The sequence below is a fragment of the Lepisma saccharinum genome, chromosome 20 (genome assembly GCF_977018435.1).
Source record: "Lepisma saccharinum chromosome 20, izLepSacc3.1, whole genome shotgun sequence".
In the NCBI taxonomy this organism is placed as follows: domain Eukaryota; kingdom Metazoa; phylum Arthropoda; class Insecta; order Zygentoma; family Lepismatidae; genus Lepisma; species Lepisma saccharinum.
The window spans coordinates 16,565,476-16,589,237 of NC_139248.1; the positions used below are offsets into that span (position 1 = coordinate 16,565,476).

Genomic DNA, 23,762 nt, shown 5'->3' on the forward strand with positions numbered 1-23,762 from the left:
TAAAAAGAACTCCTCGGTGTTGTGCATACATCCTGGTATGGTAGTTCGGGGCGCAAGCTAGGCCTATGTGAACATAGGTACGCCGATAGCCATGCATTGATGATATGCACAATACTGCAACCATTCTATGTTAAATAATAAAGCTAGCCTAAAGATTAATTTGGAAATAAAAGGCTAAAGAGCAAATATTGGCTCAGTTATCATTGCATATCTCTTATCTCTTGGTGTGGTAGTTCGGGGCGCAAGCTAGGTCTATGTGATCATAGGCTTGCCGATAGCCACGCATTGAGTTTATGCGTTTTAGTTGAGTCAATTCATCGACAAAGCGAAATCCTCGCTTTCATCTCAAGTATATTCGCATTATAATTGCAATGAATAAAGAATAAAACCTTTCAGTTTATATATACTGCAATAATGTGATTTTATTTCTCTGTGCTGTGAATATTGTCTTTGCCTAACACTATGTCAGATGGAGACTGACCCAAGTACCAATATAAGGATCCCAGGTCAAGAAACACTTCATTTAAAAGTTATAATCCAAAAATAGTTTGGGCTGACTACGACATGTGACGCATTTTGGTCTAGAATTCCAAAAAAGAGAGAATTAAAATATTAAATCATCTCCCAAAACGCTTCACAACTTCGTTCGACTCTTACGACTCGTATGCAGTATGCATCAGTCATTTGTTGACACAGTTTTAGAAAGCTCCGATAGAGGTCCTCACAGTCTCTTCTTGCCCCGGCAACTACCGTTCGATTCTGCACGAACACAGGATGTTCGCAGCGACCAGCCTGACTGCTCTTACTCGCAACATGGCAGCGTGGAGTCACGTTTGGGGGGGGGGGGGGGATATTGGAAGTCGAATGCATCTTGGTTTGTGGTGATGTTACCAATGAAATGGAACTTTACTAGTTATTTCCACAACAAAGTATTGTGCACGAATTGGTGAATGAATAAATGTCTTGTGAACCAGGTATTGTTTTGTCGAAAGTTGCGTTTAGTGCTATTTTAAAGTGCAAGTTTGGTATCTTTTCGTCACTTGATACTAATCTGGGTTAGTAAAATGAACAGACAGTGTTTGGTGCATTTTGAACTGTTGGTACTGCTAGATCATATTTTGACGGCATCACCAATAATTAAGCAATTGTAAATAAGTGCCAGTTTTTGACCGTTCGTCGAATAGGATATGTCGTAGACGATACAAACTTTTGACTGTGTTTTATAAGCCAAATTGGACGTCGTTGAATTGTAGCGAAGCCAGTAGATAATATATTCTTTGAGTCAAGAAACGTAACTGTATGGGAAGAGGTTACAGCAGTTAGACAACCGATTCTTCGAGTCAAGAAAACGTAACCGTAACGGAAGAGGTTACCGAAAATAGACGACATATTCTTCGAGTCAAGAAACGTAACCATAAGGGAAAAGGTTACCCCGAATAGACGAGCAACCCATGAAGCCATTCAATTAGATGTAGCCGCTTAATCCAGGAAAGGAAGATTATGCAACAAAGTTTGCTACTGTGGTCGAGAATGAGTGGAGCCAAGGTTTAAAGAAAACGACCACGAGTCATCGAAAGTTAATTGAGGTATGTACTGTGATTGCATTCTAAATTGCTCCGACTGTATTGAATTGAGTGTGAACGATTAAATATGTTTTGTAATTCCCAACTCACGTTCGACGATTCTAAACTAGATTTTTGAACGTGTTGATTTTTCATCACGATGCGTAATTCAGCGAAGTGTTGCGTGAGTTTTGGATAGTGAAAAATCCCTTACGAGTATCAGTTAATGCGGTGGCCTTTTGTCAAATACATTATGGAATGAAAGAATTGTTAATTTCCCCTTAAATCAAGAGAACAATCACTATCATGTAAAGGTTGTCGAGAGCATCAGATAACTCACTTAAGCTAGTTGTATTACTGGTAATTGATAATTAAATATAACCTTTAAATTCATTCAATATCTCTATGACAGGTTGCAACGCCTTTGTTGATTTTCATAATTGATAGATATTGTAATAATTGTTGATTGAAATTACAATCTTGAATGATGTGTTGTAATATACGGTTTGAATGAAAATGCTGGATGTTAAAAAATGATGTTTGTTTATGAATGTATTGTTGATAGCCGATAGTCATACTTCGTATAGCCGACTATTCGGAATAAAAGTAAAATTGACGATTAAACCTTTGATTTCATGTTGAGGGGAATAAACAACGCGGTTGATAATATGAGATGTAAATGAGTTACTAAAGATATATCCGTGAAACTTACTTGTAAATGTTCTATTAATTTCGGTGGCCTCTGCCACCATCCACTTGGGAACTCGATGCTTCACTGCTAAGTTGACTTCCGGTTCAAGTTTCGCGGATATATATTTAGTAACTTGTTTACATCTTATATACACCTTTGAGTTGTGCCTTTTGTTAGCCTGTATAACACAGACTGGTCTTAAACCATTTTCTTTAATGTATGCTATTGACAGCCTTCTTAATCGTATACTTTGATGTCCATTTAAATGTATGCGTGACTCTTGAGGAGGGCTTGCAGCATTGGGAGTTTACTACAATGCAATTTTGGAGAACGTGTCTTAAATGTCAATTTAATCGTACTATTGTTGTCCATAAAAATAGTTTTTTTTGTTAGGATCGCATGTATTTGTTGGATCGTTGGTTCTCTAAAGAGACTGGGGCGATATGAACAACGTGCCAAGTGTCCCATAGACTGCATACGACTTAGTGAGGGGTAGGTTAGTGGCATATTAATTACGATTCATTTGCTCTGGGTCACCTTCCACTTGGTATTTGTAATTGCCCACCTACTACGTTACAGACAGTGGAATAAGATAACTGAAAGATGCGGCTTGTAGATTTAATACGGACGTTAGTACACTGTATCGTAGAACTCTATGACAAAAATGTTACAGTAGGTATTCAAAATGGTTGCCCCCAGCGTCGATGCAGGCATAACAGCATCATAAGAAGCTCTGTCGCATTCGCTCTAACATCCTTGGAGACGTTCTGACGATATCACAGGCAGCAAGGATTCTTGCCAGGAGGGGACGCAAGGAGTGTCCCTGCTCTAACGCTTTCATCATAAAGTGTTACGATACACTGTAGTAATTTCTGTATTATATCTACAAACCGCATCTTTCAGTTGTCTTACTTCACTGTCATAGGCAGCCCCAATTAGTTTTCGCTTATAACTTTTTAATGTTGCATTTCCGGACCGGTGTTTTGTAACTCATATTGGTACTTGGGTCAGTCTCCATCCACCTTGCCAGTTTCACTCAAGGTCACAGAAACACACTGTATGCTGTTTATAAATCCACCTCCTAATCATATCTCATTAGGATATTTCTCTCTCCGTCAGTGCTAGCAATGGAGTGGGGGGATGCTATCATCCCCCACTTAATGCACTGTCTCCATGTTGATCCATACAAGCATCCCTTACATATTCTCAAACTAGGTGAACACCATCCCCCCAGCTAGTAATTTTTATCTCGAACATTAATAGATATTATGACTTACCATTGCAAAAAATTGAATTTGTTCCAACACAGTTAAGTCTGGCAAAAATATACTCTCCTGGGGACAAAATCCAATGCTCTGTCTTATTTTATGCCGTTTCTTTAAGATGTCCACTTCATTTATGAACACAGTGCCAGAGGTTGCCCTTCGCATTCCTAAAGATACAGAAAGTGTATTTATGAGCACCAAAGCCAACACTTTTGCAAATGAAGTCGTTCTCAACTGGATACTTTGCCAATTTTTAATTATTTTGTAACTACAAGAACACAGTTAAGTCTGGCAAAAATATACTCTCCTGGGGACAAAATCCAATGCTCTGTCTTATTTTATGCCGTTTCTTTAAGATGTCCACTTCATTTATGAACACAGTGCCAGAGGTTGCCCTTCGCATTCCTAAAGATACAGAAAGTGTATTTATGAGCACCAAAGCCAACACTTTTGCAAATGAAGTCGTTCTCAACTGGATACTTTGCCAATTTTTAATTATTTTGTAACTACAAGAACACAGTTAAGTCTGGCAAAAATATACTCTCCTGGGGACAAAATCCAATGCTCTGTCTTATTTTATGCCGTTTCTTTAAGATGTCCACTTCATTTATGAACACAGTGCCAGAGGTTGCCCTTCGCATTCCTAAAGATACATAATGTGTATTTATGAGCACCAAAGCCCACACTTTTGCAAATGAAGTCGTTCTCAACTGGATACTTTGCCAATTTTTAATTATTTTGTAACTACAAGAACAATCTACAAATTAGATGCCTCATTTGATCACCAGTGGGAGAACATTGCACAATGGTTCGGATAGCATTTTAAACTGTCAGTCCAGTATTGATTACCCTTTCTGTGCATAAAGTGAACATCATCGCATTAAAACTTCAGTGCAAGATCACGATGAATGGAATACATGTTAGAATTGAATAGTCCAACTTGACACACATAATTTCTTTGTTGACAGTTTAGCGAACATATTTCTGGTCTGAAAATAAAAAGTTAATACATTTGTTGTTATTGATTTTGTGCATTATACTTGAAATATTGTACTGTAGAAAATTTACTACAGTGTTGCAAAGTTTGGAATTACAAAATTTAATCTTCTGTGTCGGAAGAAGAAGATTAAATCATGAAGACTTAGGTGGTCATGCCATGTGGCATGAATGAGATAGGAAAGAAGAGTGTACAGCAGTGGTTCTCAAACGTTTTTCTCATTGTACCCTTTAGTCGTAACTAAATGTCTAATGTATTCCCACTATACGTTTTCTCCGAATAGTGGGTTTTGGGGAATTTTTTTGACTCCCTGATAGGTGAGGCGTTTTCGATATGTTGGAGGCATGTATATGCAATAGAGGAAAATGGCATTTGAGCTGTAAACAAATAAACATTAGAATCCTATGTTTATTATTTTTTTGGGTGAACAAAAAGTGAAGAACAAAAATAAGTTTGTAAACATACCACCAAGCACAATTTTGGAGTTATCGTAAATCCTCAGAGTTTCTAGTGAGAAGGATGTGCCTGCATAGCCTGACACAGTTTCTTGATGTCTGGCTGTGCACTTGAAACTTTAAAGTGGAGACCCGGCTTCAAATTTAGTCTATTATTGATTTCAAATGAGTATTTTGTTTCAAAACATGTGAAACAAAGATAAGTGTCAGTGACAGAATCAGCCTTATTTTCCTGTTGCGTGTTAAAGCTATGAAGTCTGCTCTACACAAATATTGTCAAGTGCGTATTCTCAACTTTTCTCTTCCTAGCTGATCGCATACCCCCTTTAAGTTGTTCATGTACCCCTTGGGGTACGCGTACCACAGTTTGAGAACCACTGGTGTACAGGATTCTTGTTGGCAAACCTGATGGTAAGAGACCTGTAGGAAGGCCAAGACGAAGATGGAAGCATAATGTTGAGATTTAAATGAAATTGGTAAGGATGGAAAAGATTTGCTTGAACTTGTCCAGGATTGGGACAGATGGAAGGCTTGTGTTGCTCCAACCATAAATATTTGTGTTGACTAGAGAGTTAGTTAAAGTTCAAATCACCAACCCTGAGACCTTCTGTAAACAAAACCACGTGCATGCAGAAAGCATTGCAAACTCATAGAAGTAAAATAATCCACACGAAAATCCAGCGTTGTTACAGGATTCATTACGTAAGGTAAAACAACGGCCAATTTGTAGTATGGGATACGCCGCCGCAAGTGACGTCTCACTTTAAACCCAATGCTCTTTCCTTGTACTTATTGTTTCACCTTTATGGTTAACTCTTTGTACCAGTAATCATTTCCCATAAATTTGGCTTCTTTCTTGCATGCGAATTGAATATATTTTACTTGCATTTTTTTTAGACAAAATGATATAACATGGTAATGTATATTTCTAAGGTTTGATATATGTAGATAGGAGTGTATTTGAAATTTGTTTGTAGATTTTATGTAAATTGTATCTTATGTAAATAAAATATGTAATGGGCATAAACAGCCATATGCAATGCTGTAAGTCCAATAAATATATTGATGATGATGATCAAAACAAGACAAAGAAAGTTCGTAAATTTATTGCAGTTGGAAACTTTGACAAGCATCCTAATAACGATTTTTGTTCTGCCAAATATAGAGTACTTCGTAAAATAACTTTGTGACATGGCAAGGCAAGATAAGTGTGAACATTTTGTAGGAATATGCATTGTAACTTTCAATGAGCTTAGAGATTTGTGTACATAATGATATTTTATAACATTGGTTATTTTCTAAAAATAATCATGTGAACAGCAAGGAAGTAGTGACACTTTCAACATGGCGAGTTCTATGCGGTAGTCAGCGGTCATGAATCAGCTGACGCGGAGTGATACATCAAATCGGTGAGACGGTTTGTTTACAGGTCTCAAAGTTGGTGATTTACACTTTAGTTAGTCTAAAGATTATGCACTACTATCATTGGTTTCGTTATCTGACATGCTGATGCAATGAAACTTAACAAACCAATTTTTGAACTCAAAAAACAGGGTGCAACAATTACATGGTGAAATACGGTACTTAATACATAATTACCAGAAAGTAAAGACAGAAAAGTGGTCTTCCCTGCCCCATTATGACCAAGAATGACAGTTATCTTGTTCTTGTAGATATTCATGCAGATTCCATCCACTATAATTTTCATGTCTCCTCCAAGAGAAAAAAATGCCTTGCTGATATTTTCTACCCTCATGCATATCTCTTCATCACTTGGGGCAACCTCTATATCACTACAACGGCTACGCAGGCTCGGACTAAACTTTTCTGTACACATCTAATGAACAGAAAAGAAATAAATTAGAGAAGGCAGGGAAGACTGTAAAAGTTCTTGCTTAGTTACATTAAATGGGTACTTGGGCAACCCTGGGTGGTAAAGGCAGATGGAGCATGGTGATGATCACATCAGCTCCAAAATGGTTGAGATCGAAGAATGTGTGGGGCCCTACCCCCCACCCCCACCCCCACCATCCCCTTGCAACGATTTTCCATGTTACCTGGATTTTGGTATATGAATTTTACATGAATGATACATTGAGACCAACACTTGACCCTCCCAGAGCAATAATGTCCAATGCTCCTATCACTACTGAGATGAAACATTATAGATAGGAAATCAACGTATTTATGCCAATGTAATATTTCAATTCCAATACTGACACTATAATACATTAGAAATGCAGTATCAATGTCCATCTGTCCTCTGATTACATTATTTTATTTTCTCATAAGAAATATTCCCTTGCAGTTCTCATGAGCTCTATTTTCTGCAGATTTGGCTCACATAAGGGAACACATGATTAGATTTTTATATTATTTTTGAAAATTATGAACACACACTCACACTTGCTTTTTGGTTGCAAGTAGTATTACGAGGGTTGTTCAAAAAAATAAGTTTCCCTATGTTGTAATATTTTTATTTGGTAATATACAGGGTGTATCATAAGTGATGGTCATAAATGAAACCAGAGATACAACGCATCAAACCCAGATGAAAGTTCCTCTTCCACTTTTCCGAGAGATGCTCAGTGTCGGAGCTAGACACCACCGAAAGTGTGGGAAAGTAGAGTTCACATCTCTGTAGGACGAGTAGTATTGAAGTTAGAAAGGCGGTTCCAAAGAAATCATAAAGGAAACTTATGTGCTCTCTGGTTTCAATTATGACCATCACTTATGATACACCCTGTATACATGCAAACTTTACATGTCCAGATAAGTACATACCTGTACTACTTTTCAACATAATCGCCTTGCACATTGAGGCATTTGTCCTAACGCTGCACCAGCTTATCGAGTCCTGTGCAAAAAGTCCGGGCTCAGGCCTTGCAACACTCCTCCACGCAAGTCCTCATGGATGATGCCGTGAGTGGTCCCAAGGGAAATGTTAAATGTGTTGGCCACAGTGTCACCGTACACGGCAACCAGCTTCCTGTGGATGTCGAGCCATTTGCCCATTCGTACCGAATCACAGCATGCACTTCTTCCTGACACCAGCTGTCCAATACATGTGCACCTGCCATGCAGCCCACCTCTCTAATGGTGCGAGCCGGACGTTTCACGATGTTCCGTCATTTCCTTCCCCTCTGCGCATGCACCTTCATGTCTGCGGGAGAAATAGCTATTGTTTCTTGAAGGCAACAGATAGGGCTCGTCAACCATGTGCATAGTGTAATTCAATTATTTTTGTAACAAATTTTATGCTACAGGGAAATTTATTTATTGAACGACCCTTGTATGTCGAGATTTTGTCCTAGAAATTTAAAATAGTGGGAGGGGGGTCTAGGTGGTAGACCAGTGTATGCTGAACCTTGCCCAGCAATAAAACATTAATTCAGTTGAATAATGCTGAACTTGCCAAGCGTACTGAAACCAAAGTTTTTAAGCTGCTCACTTTCACTATTTAAATTGGATCCCACAACCGGGTACCTCAATCTGGATCAGAGAACTGGGTATCTGGAGCCAGATCCAAGAACTGAGTAGCTGATTCCATCATTTGAATTTTGAATCTTTGTTCTAAGTCCACTTTATGCACAGATAGGCTACTCGGGATTGGACCTACAGTTTAAAGTGGGATCCAAACCTCCACAGGGTATTGAACCCAGGACCCCTTGATTACAAGGTAAGGATGCTGGTTCCATTATTACCTGGGATCCGTATATTTCAGGATTCATATCTGGCCATCCCTAGTTAGCACTCTCTAGGTCCCAGGTTCGATTCCCGATGGGAGTTCAAAAATTTCAGTGTTGACGCAGCATTGAGAGGACAAGTGGAGAGCTACTTGAAAAGAAAGAGTGGGCTTTGTGCTTCACAGTCAGAAAACAGTGGCAATGGGCCTCATGCACCCAACGAAAGAGATGCTTGGCAAGTCCTGGCCCTCAAAGGATTGTTGTGTCATAGGGTTTCTTTTAGGGAAGAATTTAAGAAAGAAGGGAGTAGGAGAAATAAGTCCGTTCGCTGCTGTTCTTTGTGTTTCGAAGACACAGTCTGCTACTTCTTTTAAAATAGCTCCCCAATTGTCTTAGCTATGCTGGAATATCGATATTTTGCAGCTCACAGCTGCACCCCTCAAATTATTAAATTAATTTCACAGAAGAACCGCTTTTTCAAGAAAGCGGTGGATCCTTCTTGTGACTATACGCGGGAGCAATACAAATCTTTTAGAAATCATTGCACAACAATTACTAGGCAGGCAAAAGGAGATATGGTGAACCAGACCACTAGCAATAACAACTGCAAATGGAAGGTTATCAATGAAATCACGGGTAGAGAATCAAAAACTACAATTAATCATTTACTAGTCGACAATGTCCTCCTAACGAGCCCGTCCGACATAGCTCATTATTTAAATATTCATTTTTCTAATATATGCAAAGCATCAGCGCACGTTAATCCTCGCAATTCGAACATAAATATTCTAAGAAAAGACTCCAATTCAGCTGTTGTCCAACAAATTGAAGAGTTCACATTAAAATCTGTTACAGTCGATGAAGTTTTGGCAATTCTTAATAAATTAAACGTAAAAAAGGCAGGAGGTTCGGACGGCATTCCCAACAGCGTTCTGGTGGTTTTGGCCCCACTTATAGCGGAGCCCCTCGCCGACATAATAAACACGTCCTTCAAACGTGGCCAATTTCCAACGAGCTGGAAGCACTCCATAATAACCCCAATTCACAAATCTGGATCTCCTACCCTAGCGTGTAACTACAGGCCGATTTCCTTAACCCCAACATTAAGTCGAGTTATGGAAAAAGTAATAGAGAAGCAACTGACAACTTTCCTGGAAGCCAACAATCTGATGTCTGATCGACAGTATGGATTCAGGAAGGATGTATCCTCGGAATTATTATTACTTAGTTTAATTAATGAATGCGCGAGACACTGGACAAAAAAAAAGCAATTCCCCAGTTGGATTAATTTCCCTGGAGGTATGCAAAGCCTTCGATACCGTTGATCACAATTTGCTAATAGAAAAATTAAAGAACAGATTTGGTTTCAATAGCAAAACAATTCTCTGGATGGAAACTTTTCTCGCGAATAGAAAAATCTCAACGAAAGTAGGATGTTCACTTTCCACCGAGCAGTCAGTGTCTGCAGGCATTCCACAAGGCTCTATACTTGGCCCAAAATTATTCAACCTATTTATTGATGATATCACACTAATAAATTCAGATTCATCGATTACTCTGTACGTAGATGACTGCCTTCTCGTCCATGTTGGAGATACGTACCAGGATGTAAAGGAGAAAATGGAAAACTCATTCCCCAAAGTATTAACGTGGTACAACATGAACAACCTGAAACTTAACGTTGCAAAGACGAAGGCCATAGTGCTTCACACCGGTAAGGGAATCCCGGCTAACTATATTAACTATAATAACTATATTCGTAGAATCTATCACCATATTTACATATTTCGAAAAATTCGTAAATATCTCAATAGAAATCTGAGTAGACATTTCTACCTTTCATTTATTCGTCCCGTATTCGAGTATGGTGCTAGTCTTATTTTTGGCAGTAACATAACTCATCTGAAGAAACTTGAAACTATCCAAAACATTTGCTTAAGAATCATACACATGCACCCCCAAGAATATAATTCCCAACAATTGCGCAAGATTTACAATATACCTACAGTCACTTCGAGAATATACTACATCTACTTGAATAAGGTATTCCATAGAATACATAACAAATCATCTCCATTGCATCATAGGATTAAGCTCTTCTCAGAGTTCAGCACCCGAAACACCAGATCGTCCTTACATAGAGACCTAGTAATCCCCAAACCCAACAAAAGCAGATTTGGTCAGAAGTCTTTCTCGTACTTAGCAGCGGTAACCTGGAATTCACTCCCGACAAAGATCAAACTCAGTACCAGCAAAGCGCAGTTCTGGCATCTTCTACGTTCACATGTCTATAAATTCTAACTCCAGTAATATTGTTTTCAGTGCTTACCCCCCCCCTCTCACCATCCCCCACCCACACACATATATTTTAAAATTTTCATCCCTGTACTTCGAACAGCAATTCCGTACACACTCATATCCAAACCCACAAACCTTTACACTTTCTTTTCTTCTAAATGTGTATAACTCTCAAACTTTCTTTATTTCATTGCTACTATAGAACACTATATATACACTAATGTAAATTCATCACATTTTCCTTAGATGTATCTTTTGCAATTTTTTTTTTACTATATAGGGCATCAAGTCATTATTTGTATTAATTTTGTTCAAAATGAAATGTTGTATGGCTTAATTGTAACCCTATGGAAATAATAAATAATAATAATAATAATAATAATAATAATAATAAATTGAACCTAGAATCATGTGCAGCAAAGGCAAGATCACTAACCACTTGGCTACACGGGAGCACTCTGCCCGATTTCAGTGATTCTGTATGGGCTGATACTAACACCTTTCTTTGTATCAATACATCCCCTAGAAAAATTCTGTTTTAATTACTTACTGAACGTAACTTGTACCATGCTCTTGGTATCTCCGACTTCCCCATTTTTGCTCGTTCTGCACAGAACGTGATTAATCCAAAGATGATGATGCCAGTTATGAACATAAGGAATACATGTGCCATTGAAGTGCCTCTGTGCCCAGGTGCACCTTCCAGGAAATGATGCCAAAAGAGCCCATTCTCTGAAATACATAATACATGTACAACATTACCAAGCCAGGATGTAACATGCACCATGATTCATTGGATGTGAATAATATAAAGTATAAGAGAGACCCAGTATAACTAAATGGTTGTTGTCCTTATCTCTGATGCAAGTGGTCCCAGGTTTAATCGTCATTGAAAGCCATGGGCATATAGTCGGAAGACAAAACTAGCAGGAAAGGACGATTCCAAACGTGACAGAGGATGCAGGTAGAAGCACTCGTGAAACTATGCAGTGATATTTTGCTTGCATGGGTTCGCTTGTTTTGTTTATTATAGCTCACTCTGTTGTGTTTGTGATGGCTCTTACAATTCGTAACAAACCATTTCGAAGTGGAACAAGAACGGTGACGTTTTGGTCCCTGTTGCATATTCTACAAAACATAGCAAGTCCGAATAAGCAAAATAAAAACTCGTCCCAAATTTGGCACAAAATGCCCTTGTTATAATAGATAATGCCACAAACCATTCAGTAACTACCCTTTTTTTAACTCATGATATTTATAACAGTTAGATATTATTAGTGATTATCCTGATTAACGTTGCGTAAATTTATTGATTTATTCTTTACACTTCTACAGAGGATTAAACATACAATCACAGAAGGCGTAGGCTGTTTTTTGTTCATACAGTACAAATTACATGCAAATATACAAACACATCATACACACACATCACATGTACCGCATTTGTGTTCATTATATAAGGCGCATCTAAAAAGTAAGTTTCCCTGGGGTCATGCACAAAAAGGAAACATTATTTCATTCAATGATTTAGTGGCACAGATACAGCACTTGTCCAGTTACTTGTAAACATAATTCCCACCGGAATTCAGGCACTTGTCATAGTGTGGGACCAACTTCTGTATACCTGCATCATAGAAGTTCGCCACCTGGGCACCGAACCACTGTGTGACAGCCATCTGAACCTCTTCATCGCTGTGAAAATGTTGACTGAACAGGAACTTTTTCAGGTGCAAGAACAGGTGGTAATCACTGGGAGCGAGATCCAGGCTGTATGATGGATGATCGAACACCTCCCAACCGAACCTGTCCAGAAGGGCTGCAGTGTGCCTAGCCATATGCGGCTTCGCATTGTCGTGCAGCAAGATCACCCCGGCACTGAGCTTATTGAGTCGCTTATTCTGAATGGCTTGTCGCAATGTCCCCAGTGTTTCACAGTAATGGTTAGCGTTTACAGTCTCACCTCTGGGCAGAAAGTCTATGAATGGAATGCCTTGTCTGTCCCAGAACACCGTGCACATCACTTTTCGTGCAGACACATTCTGTTTGAACTTCGTCCAATGCATGGACTGCCGTTGCTTTCTGGGGTGCTGTATGCAACCCACGTTTCGTCCCCTGTGATGATCCGGTTGAGAAAATCATCATCATCATGGTAACGGTGCAGAAATGTCAGCACCGTGCCCATGCATTTTCCTTTGTGTTCGGGTGTTAGTTGTTTCGGCACCCACCAGGCACACAATTTTTGGAACAAGAGGCGTTTGGTAACAATGTCGTGCAACGACGACCAAGAAATCTGCGGGAAATGGCTGCTGAGTTCCGTGAACGTGACGCGACAATCCTCCAATATTTGCTGCTGCACCTCTCCACAAGCTTGTCCATAAGAGCATTCAAGAACTTGATCCCTGATCAAACCTCGCACGTGGCGGGATATGGAATAAGAGCCACCATGTTTCGTCGCTGCCGCAACACTACTGATGACTTTCGGGAGGCATGTTCTAGGACATTCACTAGCCAAGGCATGTCCCTCTCACACATGGGCAAAACCGGTTTCAATACGCATGGCCTGCCACCTGTGGGTGAGTTGGAAACTCACTTTCTGGATGCACCTAATATTTGCTAAAGAGATCAATTTAATTGAAGGATCTAAAATTAAGTTACTAGTTTACAAACAAATTAATTTGCTAATGTGACATGATGAATACTTTCCAGATATGTTCTGTTTGCTTAATTTAATTCCAAGCTCTTTCCTTCATAAATATCTCTCAGCGTATTTTGCCAGCGATGTTCTTTCATTGTTCTTTCATGAGGAGACGATTTTCACTGAACTCCTCTTCCTGCCCAAAATCCACTTTACCTACTCACCCCTACTTAGCCACCCAACACGTCCAGTTGGCGCATGAGCACTTCTGTCCATGTCTCAGCTAAGGCAGCCAAACAGTTATTTGAATTACCACTTTCTATCCATTAGAATACTAACAAAATAGCACTAATTTTCAATCTATTTATGGATCACTAAAGTTATTGCTAATTTTACGAATAAACGTATTATTGGCCAATACAAATAAATAGAATACTGATTAATCTGCCCAATTTCTAATAAATATAATTGATTTTCACTTTAAGCTTAAATATCACAACAAAAAAGGATGTTATTGTTTGGCACACACAGAAGTTTCAGTGAAAAATGCAAGCTCAACCTTCCCTTGAACCTGGGTGTCTGGCATAACGTGCTATTGCTCTACCGACAGAGGTATGTAATTTACACTCTATGCTAGGAGAAACCAGGCACAGTCAACGTCAACAGTGTTTCAAAGGCAACAAATAGATCCTGTTGCATTAGAGGGTTCCTACAATTTTGTGAAACAAAATTCCCCGACTATTCCTGGTTTTCCAGACAAAGAACCAAAATATTCCAGATCAAGTCATTAGGACAATTCATATACGAGGCACATGTCAAAAAAAAAAGGGTCGATAATTTTTTTTTACTTGGGACTGGCAACACTGCGCGTGCACGGAAGCATGCTTTAGTATTCTGTGCCTGCAACAGAGGTATATTTCTAAGCATGGAGGTGCGTACGTGCGAGTAGCAGGAAGTTGAAATGGCTGCTGTAATAGAAAATCCTGCCAAATGCGAGGTGAGGTCAGTAATTAGATATCTCAATGCAAAAGGACTGAGTGCAGCTGACATTCATTGGGAATTGTGTGGCATTTACGGACCAACAGTAATGAGTGAAGGAAATGTAAGACAATGGTGCTGTGCTTTTCGGGAAGGACGTTCAAATGTTCATGATGACGAGCGGAGTGGCAGGCCTAGTGTTCAGACAGACAAACTTTTTCAACATGTTGATGAGAAAGTGGGATCCAATCGCCGTTTCACCATTACTGATCTAGGCAAGGAGTTTCCTGAAGTGTCTGATAAAACATTGCACCGAACTGTAACGGACAATCTCGGTTATCGCAAACTGTGTGCGAGGTTGGTGCAAAAAATATTGACAAACACTCACAAAGATGAAAGAATGAAATCAGCACATGATTTTCTGGGAGAAGGATGGGGATGACTTGTTTTCTCACATAGTGACTGGAGACAAAGCCAGGATATCGTACGTCACAGGTGAGTCGAAGCAGCAGTCCATGCAATGGTGTCACTCCAGTTCACCGAAACCGAAGAAATTCAAGCAAACACCATCACATTGCAAAACCATGGCAACCGTGTTTTGGGACCAAAAAGGTGTAATCCTCGTGGAATTCCTGGAACCGGGACGAACCATCACAGCAGATGTGTATTCCCAAACACTGTCTAATCTGCGACGTGCCATCCCAAACCGGCAAAGAGGAATGTTTCGGTCTGGAATTCTGCTTATTCATGACAACGCCCGGCCACACACAGATGACAGTACTGTTGCGACAATTCAAAAATTCCGATGGGAACGTTTTAATCACCCATCACACAGTCTCGATCTTGCACCAAGTGATTACTTTCTGTTCCTTCATCTCAAAAAGTGGCTTTCTTCGCAACGTTTCGATGATAGTAATGTTCTCAAGACATCAGTTCTCGACTGGCTGAGATCCCAGGCGGCAGATTTCTACACAGAGGGTCTATGTAAACTTGTCCCACGGTACCAAAACTGCTTGGAGCATCATGGTGACTACGTAGAAAAATAGCCAGGGTATGCACTTGTATAGCATCAAAATAAAAATTTTCTTGCTTGATTTTATTCTCTATAATAACCAATCGGCCCTTTTTTTACATGCCCCTCATATTTAACCTTTTGCTGCCCAAGCGTCTCGAACGAGATACCCAATGGCCCAAGGTCGAGATGCTGTCAAGGTTGTAGTTTTTACGTTATAACTTTTCTATTTTTGGCTAGAATTTCGATTTTATTTTTTTATATTGTTCCTAACACATGTATTTAACAGAAATGGGTTTTTGCATTTTTTTGTCATGAAAATGGAGGGGGAAAGGTGGGAAAAGGGACTTCTCTTTTGCGTCTCTTTTCAAGGTTAAATTTTTCCGACAAAGGAAGACCTGCTTTGTTGTTCTAAAGCAATGCTTTTCACTCCCTCCTGTGAACTGCATTCGAAGGAAGCTTGTTTATCAGTATCCGATGTCAAAATGAAAGTTTTCCGTGAGGGCGCAAACAGGGGGGAGGGGGAAGACTGGTTGTTGAATCTGCGTTGTGAGAATGGAATTTTGAAGCGTGCTGAAGGAAACCTTTGTTTTTTTTTTTTTAGCACAAGTGTCCACAAGTGGCAACAGGGGTTACCCAGCATTGTCTAAAAAATAGAATTTCAAGCAGCTGCAAGAATTGGTGCTCATTTTTCACTACGTTCTAGATTTTCGTCCGTGAATGTTGTGCGTAGGTGTCGTTTTGTGCACAAGTGCGAGGACATTTTTTGGGTGAAGTGACAATTTTTTTAAAATAATTTTTGGGGGTTTTCTCCCTTCCCCCTCCATATATACACCAAATTTGCATAAATTTTGCATTTTGTGCATTTTGACATTTTTCGGGGGGCGGGGGGAAACACCATTTTTTTTAAAGAAAAGTATTTTTGAGGGGATTTCCCCCCTTTCCCCCCGCCGAATGTGCATAAATTATATATCGTCTGAATCTGTGATTCATTCTGCGTACAACGGTATTTCTTTCATATCTCTAGGGCATTTAGTTTCTGAGCTATAGTCATTTCAAGATACCGCTGCATTTTGAAACTTGAATCAGTGGCCATTCCTTTTGGGGGTACAACTCAAGTTACATTGGTCATACGACATAATAACCCATAGCTCTACAGCCCGTGAGGGCCTTGGCTTACCTACCGACTGCTGGTCTCCCTCCCACACTGTTCCTCCGTCACCTGTTGTAGCGTGGAGATCTTAGACCAGTATTGGAGTGTCGGGGGATCAGCCCGACGAGCCCCCAGACGTTGCAGGTCTTCTTGATTGGGTTACGCTCACTCACTCGGAGCTTCCCAATTTCCTCACGATGGTGGGTTGCCACCGGCCCTATACGTAGGCCGAATAAATTCCGACCAGAGCCGGATTCGAACCTACGCCATCCCGCAGCGAACGATCTCAAGACGAGTGAACGCCTTAACCCGCTCGACTACGGAGGAGGACAATGATGCAAATATTTTTCTGTTTCTTACATGCCAGCGATAATTTGTATGTGCATTTTGAACTTTTCATATCCTTTTTTTCGTGCGGGCGGGGGGGGGGGGGGGGGGGCGAAACCCCATTTTAAAAAAAAGTATTTTCAGGGAATTTTCCCCCTTTCCCCCTCCATATATACGCCAAATGTGCATAAATTATATATCGTCTGAATATGTGATTCATTCTGCGTACAACGGTATATCTTTTATATCTCTAGGGCATTTAGTTTCTGAGCTATAGTCATTTCAAGGTACCGCTGCATTTTGAAGCTTGGGGTTACAACTCAAGTTACATTGGTCATATGATAATAATGCAAATATTTTTGTGTTTCTTACATGTCAGCGATCATTTCCATGTGCATGTCGACACTGTCATGTACTTTTTTCTTGGGGGGAGAGTGGGGGAACTAAATTTTTTTCCCGAAATTTTGGAATTTTGAGAGTTAGCCCCCTCCCCCCACCACATATACGCCGAATTTGCAAAAATTTCATATAGTCTGAATCTCTGGTTCATTCCGCGTACAACGGTATACACTCATCTCTCTAGGGCAATTAGCCTCCGATCTACACTCATTTAATTGAAACTCTGCATTTTGCTCAAAATCGGCTCGGGCCAGAGAGGCTTACATGTGAAAAGGCCTTGGGCGGCAAAAGGTTAAACATGTATGTAAGAATGTCGCTACATTTTAGCTAAGTACAACACTTAGAATCCCGTTTAACCAAGTGTTTTAGAATATTCACTTCACATGATAAAATTAACAATGAGAAGGAAAATTGAACAGAAAGTGATTGTTGGATAGGAACATCAGAGGTGAGCTTTTGCATAATGCTTGCCATGTATTGACTAATGGTTAATAAAGAATTACTTTCTTTAAAAAAAATACAATTATAGCATAAATAATATATAATTACAGTACAGTTCAGAACATAACCCCATTTCCTAGTATTTAAACTGTGTTTGGTACAACCTGTCATGTTTCCCACTCCATCAATTGCTCGACAGGTTCTGCACCAATGGGAAACAAGGAAAAAGTCATCTTCTACACTGCGAGGAGTGAATGGAAGCCAGAAGAGAGGTGGTTACTCAGATTGTAGTGTAACTCACACATGCTTTGTTTGTGTCCTGTTGAAGAAACTTGTTTTGTAACTGCGCTGCTGGTTAGTGTGGTGTAATCTTAATAAGCGTATCTTAATTGCATCCTGGCCTCGGCTTCCCCCAGTGATGAATTCACATGGACTACAGTGGCAACGCCATTTCGCTTCTGCTAGAAATGCCACCAATCGACAAGTGTGAGAAACGTGACAGGTTGCACTAAATGCAGTTTAATACTGTAACTACCGGTAATATTCAGTACATAAAATTGAAATAAGTTTGTCTACAGCAAATTCAAAATGTCTTGCTTGTCCTTTTCTTCGTTGCCGAGAAACCTACTTTTAGTGCACTGCTACAAAAATGTTGATTTTTTCCAAAAAGACAGTAAATTTCCCTGACATTTCCACGATCTTCCAGGATATACCAGTTTTCCAGACTGGTAGACACTCTGCAATTAGCACCGACGGGGACAATTTCACACAGGTAAATCAACAAGAGCGAAAAATCATGCAAACAGTTGGTCAGAGATCCAGGCCCAAGTCCTGGTCGAGACCTCATTTTTCGCTTAAATTTCTATGTAACCATGTGACAGATCTTACATTAGTTTAGTCATACTGCGTATTTGGATGTTATGACTTACTTTCTACTTCGAATTCATAGAAAAGATGAAAACCTATGTAAAGAGCTTCATTTGGCAGGATACAAAATATGAGCATCCTGGAGAGAGACATTGACATTTCTTCAGCTGGCAGAAGAGGCATGATTAAGGTTATGTTCCACAGTAATACACCAAGCACCATAGCATTGGATGCTAGAACAGAGAAGCATGTTTTAGTACAATGTGCTGATAGCAGGTGGGGGAAAGAAAGTATTATAACTGTCTGCACTATTATTACAGGGTATAAGGGATAAAGGTATACAGAACTGAACATGTAAAATATTTACAAAGTATCCCTCCAACTAGCATAATTTGTATAAGCACTCAGCCCCACATACTGCATTGTCTTCATGTTTTGATATAATTTTTGTTATTTAGCGTCGCTTTTCTGCTACTTTTGGGTAATCACGACAATGAGGATGGGTGATGATATGATGAATGGACAATCATGAAAAACACGTACGCTCAGGCTTGGATTTGACTCCGCGATTCCTTGGCATTGTAGAACGCTGTTCTGACCACTCCACCGTGGATGTCAGCACTGTCTCCATGTTGATATATACATGCACCCCCCTCCTATCCCCAAACTCAAACAAGCATTCCCCCAGCTAGGAATCGCCACTTTCAGCACTGTCAGCCAGTATAAGGTTTATTAAAATGCATATTTGATTACTACAAAAGATAACGCACCAGGTTTTAGGGATGTTTTAGACCGAAGCGACAGGTGACGCACAAGATTCAGACTGAACTGGCAATTGACAAAAGCCCTTTCAGTCTAAAGCAAAACATTCATTGTGCATGTGCGAACAGACTGAGAAAACAGCCCAGTTAGAGCGACATGCAACTTGTTATGTCTCTTTGGTTCGAACCTTTTGCTGTGGCATTCGCATCTTGACTGACCCGATTGTCTCGTGGTCTTCTATCTCTTAAAAAAGACTTCCCTTAGTCAACAACATACTTTATTATCACAAGACCTCTACAAGCAATCGAGCTGCTCTCTGTCCGATCCACACCTTCACCCTCAGCCATCTTCCTCTGGCAGTGCTGCCAGTTCCCCCCGACTCAAGGCACTGTAGATTACACATATGTTACATCTTCCCCTTTACAATAATTCCTTATACACAAATTACTAAACATAATCATGAAGTCTGACTGGCTGTTTTACAGTTCGACCAGACCTGGTTACATACATATTTTTACTGCTGTTTGTTTCAGTCTCAGTTCCACTTTTTACAGAGTTTGGAGATTCTACTGACGTTCTGACATTACAAGGTTCATATGTTGGACACACTACAGATGTCTTGACATTACAAGGTTCATCATCTAAGACATTTTTAAAAATTGGAGCATTGTTAGATTTTTTTAAATGTACCTTATTTCTTCTAAGCAATTGATTGTTTTCATCTCTAACCATGTATGACCTTGGAGAATCATGACTTGCAACTACCTGACCTGGTACCCACACCTTATCCCTCTGAATTAAACAGTTTTCACCAGGCTTAAACTTAGGTCTTTCATGAGCTGACTTATTATAGTAACTCCTAGATTTATCCTGTTTTTCCTTTAGTACTTTTTTTACATTCAACTGTACTTCCGGATTTAATAATTCTTTATGAATAGGCAACCTAGTTCTTACTCTTCGACTCATCAACATCTGAGCTGGTGTTATATCTAAACCAGTTCTTACTCTTCGACTCATCAACATCTGAGCTGGTGTTATATCTAAACCAGCTACAGGAGAATTCCTGTACTCTAGAAGAGCTAACAACACATCACTGTTTTCTTCATTACATTTTTTAAACAATGACTTAGCAATTCCTACAGCTTTCTCAGCAAGTCCATTTGATTGCGGATACCTGGGACTGCTGGTTATAAAATTAAAATCCCATTGTTTTGCAAATTTTTTACACTCTAATGATCCAAAAGGCATATTATCACCAACTACAACTTGTGGAATCCCAGGAGTTACAAATATAGACTTCAGTTTATCTATTATTTCTGTCGATGTTTTAGACTTTAGTGGCCTAATTTCCAACCACTTAGAGTAATAATCCATAACTACTAGATAAGATCTACCTCCATACTCACAAATATCTACCCCTAACCTTTCAAATGGCAATTCTGGAATAGTATGCGAGATTAATGGTTCTTTACAATTTGACCTCTGATGTTTTTCACATACTCTACAATTTTGGACTAAATTTTGAATATCTGTTGCTAGCCCTGGCCAATATACCACTTTTCTTGCTTTCAGTTTAGTTTTAGCAATGCCAAAATGACCTTCATGCAGTAACATTAGAACCTTTTCTCTTAAGTTTAATGGTACAACTACTTTATGTCCCAAAAACACTAATCCACCTTCTACATGAATATCACTACGTAACTTGTAGTACACTTTTACTTCATCTGGCACATATTTCTTTTCCACTGGCCAACCATTTGTATGGTACTCCATTATTTTACAAAGAACTGGATCTTTTTTGGTGTGTTCACAAAATTCTTGTTTTCGTGATTCACTGATTTGCAAATGGTTGGTTACACTATGGACAACTTCTGCTAAGAATGGATCACTCTGTACTTTGTCCTTTATGAACGACCTAGACAACAAGTCTGCAATGTGCATATTTACACCTGGAATATACACCACATTCAGATTATACTTCAACAATCTCACCTTCATCCTTTGTAACCTATTTGACATAACATTTGCTACATATTTCTGCATTATAGAGACTAATGGCTTATGATCTGTATGAATTTCAGTTTGCCTACCATAAATGTAATAATGAAACTTTTCTACTGCAAACACAATTGCTAACATTTCTTTTTCTATTTGAGCATATGACTTTTCAGTCTCTGTTAGACTACGAGAAGCATACGCTACTGGTCTACCTTCTTGCAATAAGCAACACCCTAGCCCTTCACTAGAGGCATCGCACTGAATGACAACTTTCCTTTTGTTATTAAACACGGCTAGCACTGGAGTTGTAGACACCTTGTCTTTTAACTTCCGTAATGCTTGACTATGATGAGATAACCATTGCCAATGAACTTTATCTTTAAGAAGTTCTCGTAGTGGAGCTGTTACAGTAGACATACCTGATATAAACTTACTTAAGTAATTCACCATACCTAGAATTCTTTGTAATTCTTTCCTACCTCGGGGTTCCTCAATGCTGATAATGGCTTTGACTTGTTCTTGATCTGCCTTTACACCTTCTTTGCAAAACACATGACCCACATACTTCACTTCACTGACCTTGTACTGTACTTTTGCTGGATTGAATTTTATATTCAACTTTCTAGCTCTTTCTAACACTTGTTGCAATATTATATCATGCTCAGTCTCACTTTTTGCAGCGATTAACAAATCATCAAAGTATATACTTACACCTGAAATATCACCAAAATTCTTTTCATTGATTTTCTGAAAAACCTCCGGTGCTATTGACAAACCAAATGCCAATCTAGTAAACCTGTAGCACCCAAAAGGAGTATTGAAGGTACACAATTTACTTGAATCTTCATCTAACTCTACATGGTAAAATCCATCTTTCAAGTCAAGTACTGAATAAAGTGACTTGTTACTTAGCCTTGCACTTAACTCTTCCACTGTTGGTATTAACACAAAGTTTCTTTTAATGGCCTTATTCAAATCCTGAGGATCTAAACACAACCTTAGTGAGCCATTTGGTTTTTCAATAATTACTAAATTACTGACCCATGCTTGAGGATTCTCCTCTTTAACTATTATACCTTGTTTTTCCAACACTTCTAAGCTTTGTTTTAATTTAGGCCTCAATGAATGAGGCACTCTTCGTGGAGGCTTAGCAACTGGTTTTACATTTTCATCTATTTCTATTCTTAATTTACCTGAGCATTTACCTACTCCTTCAAAAACATCTTTATTACTTTCAATGAACTCAATTTTGTCACTTGCGGATACTGGATTAACCTGCACCCTTTTCACTAGATTTAGGCTGACACATGCATTTACACCTAATATTGGCTTACATTGCCTGAACTCATCTTTAATTATTACAAACTCTAACTCCATTTCAGACAATTGTGACGCACAGCTTAACTTTGCCACACCTAATGGACGAATTTTTGCACCTCCAAAGCTTTCTATGACCACCCTTGTTGGCCTTAGCTTGTCCTTACTTTTAATTTCACTCAATACCCTTAGTGGCATCACATTAACTTCAGCACCAGTATCTAGTTTGAACTGAATCTCCTCATTCTCTACCATTATTTTTTCTAACCACTCCTTCCGACCGTCTTCTTTATTGTGGGTACTTGCACTTCCACTTGCTGCAAATACAGCAGTAACACTTAACACCTCACCACCACTGTCTGACGTGTCATCTTGCAATTCCACATTTTTTACTTGTTTCACTTTACACCCAACTGCAAAATGATTATACCGATTACACTTTTTACAACGCTTACCAAATGCTGGGCATGCTGATTTTTTATGCTTATAACCACACCTCTTGCACTGATATAATTCCTCTTCATTTTTCTTATTCCTGTTCGTCTTATTCTGGTACGACTTATGAGGATTTACCATACCTCCTACTGGACGAGTTTCTTCTTCCTTATGGGCTTTCACGACCATCACAGCATTCATACCTGGATTCCTATTCTGAATCGTGGTTGCTTGTTGCTTGCTTCTTTCTGCTGAACGTCCCATTTCCACAGCTTTTTCGAGTGACAAGTCTCCCTCTCGTAACATTCTTTCTTGTAGGCTTCTGTCATGAACACCCAAAACTATACGATCTCGGACCACGCTATCTGCTTGGTCACCAAAATTACACGACTTTACCAGTTTTTTGAGATCAGTTACAAAATTATCGAAGAACTCTCCTTCACTTTGTACACGAGAGTTGAAAACATACCTCTCCACCACAGTA

The 23,762-nt window shown here is 39.3% G+C and overlaps 1 protein-coding gene across 4 annotated transcripts in view; it reads right to left on the bottom strand.

Moving 5' to 3' along the window:
* The window catches only part of LOC146003536 (phospholipid-transporting ATPase ABCA3-like), a 98,724-nt gene that overhangs the window by 61,026 nt on the left and 13,936 nt on the right, over window positions 1–23,762 (bottom strand). For all 4 annotated transcript variants that reach the window (XM_083141829.1, XM_083141827.1, XM_083141828.1 and 1 more), the window contains exons 6-7: window positions 18,829–18,999; window positions 11,505–11,686 (exon numbers count right to left, since the gene is read on the bottom strand). In XM_083141829.1, coding sequence (XP_082997955.1) covers window positions 11,505–11,686; window positions 18,829–18,999 — 353 coding nt within the window. The remainder of the gene's footprint in view (window positions 1–11,504; window positions 11,687–18,828; window positions 19,000–23,762) is intronic.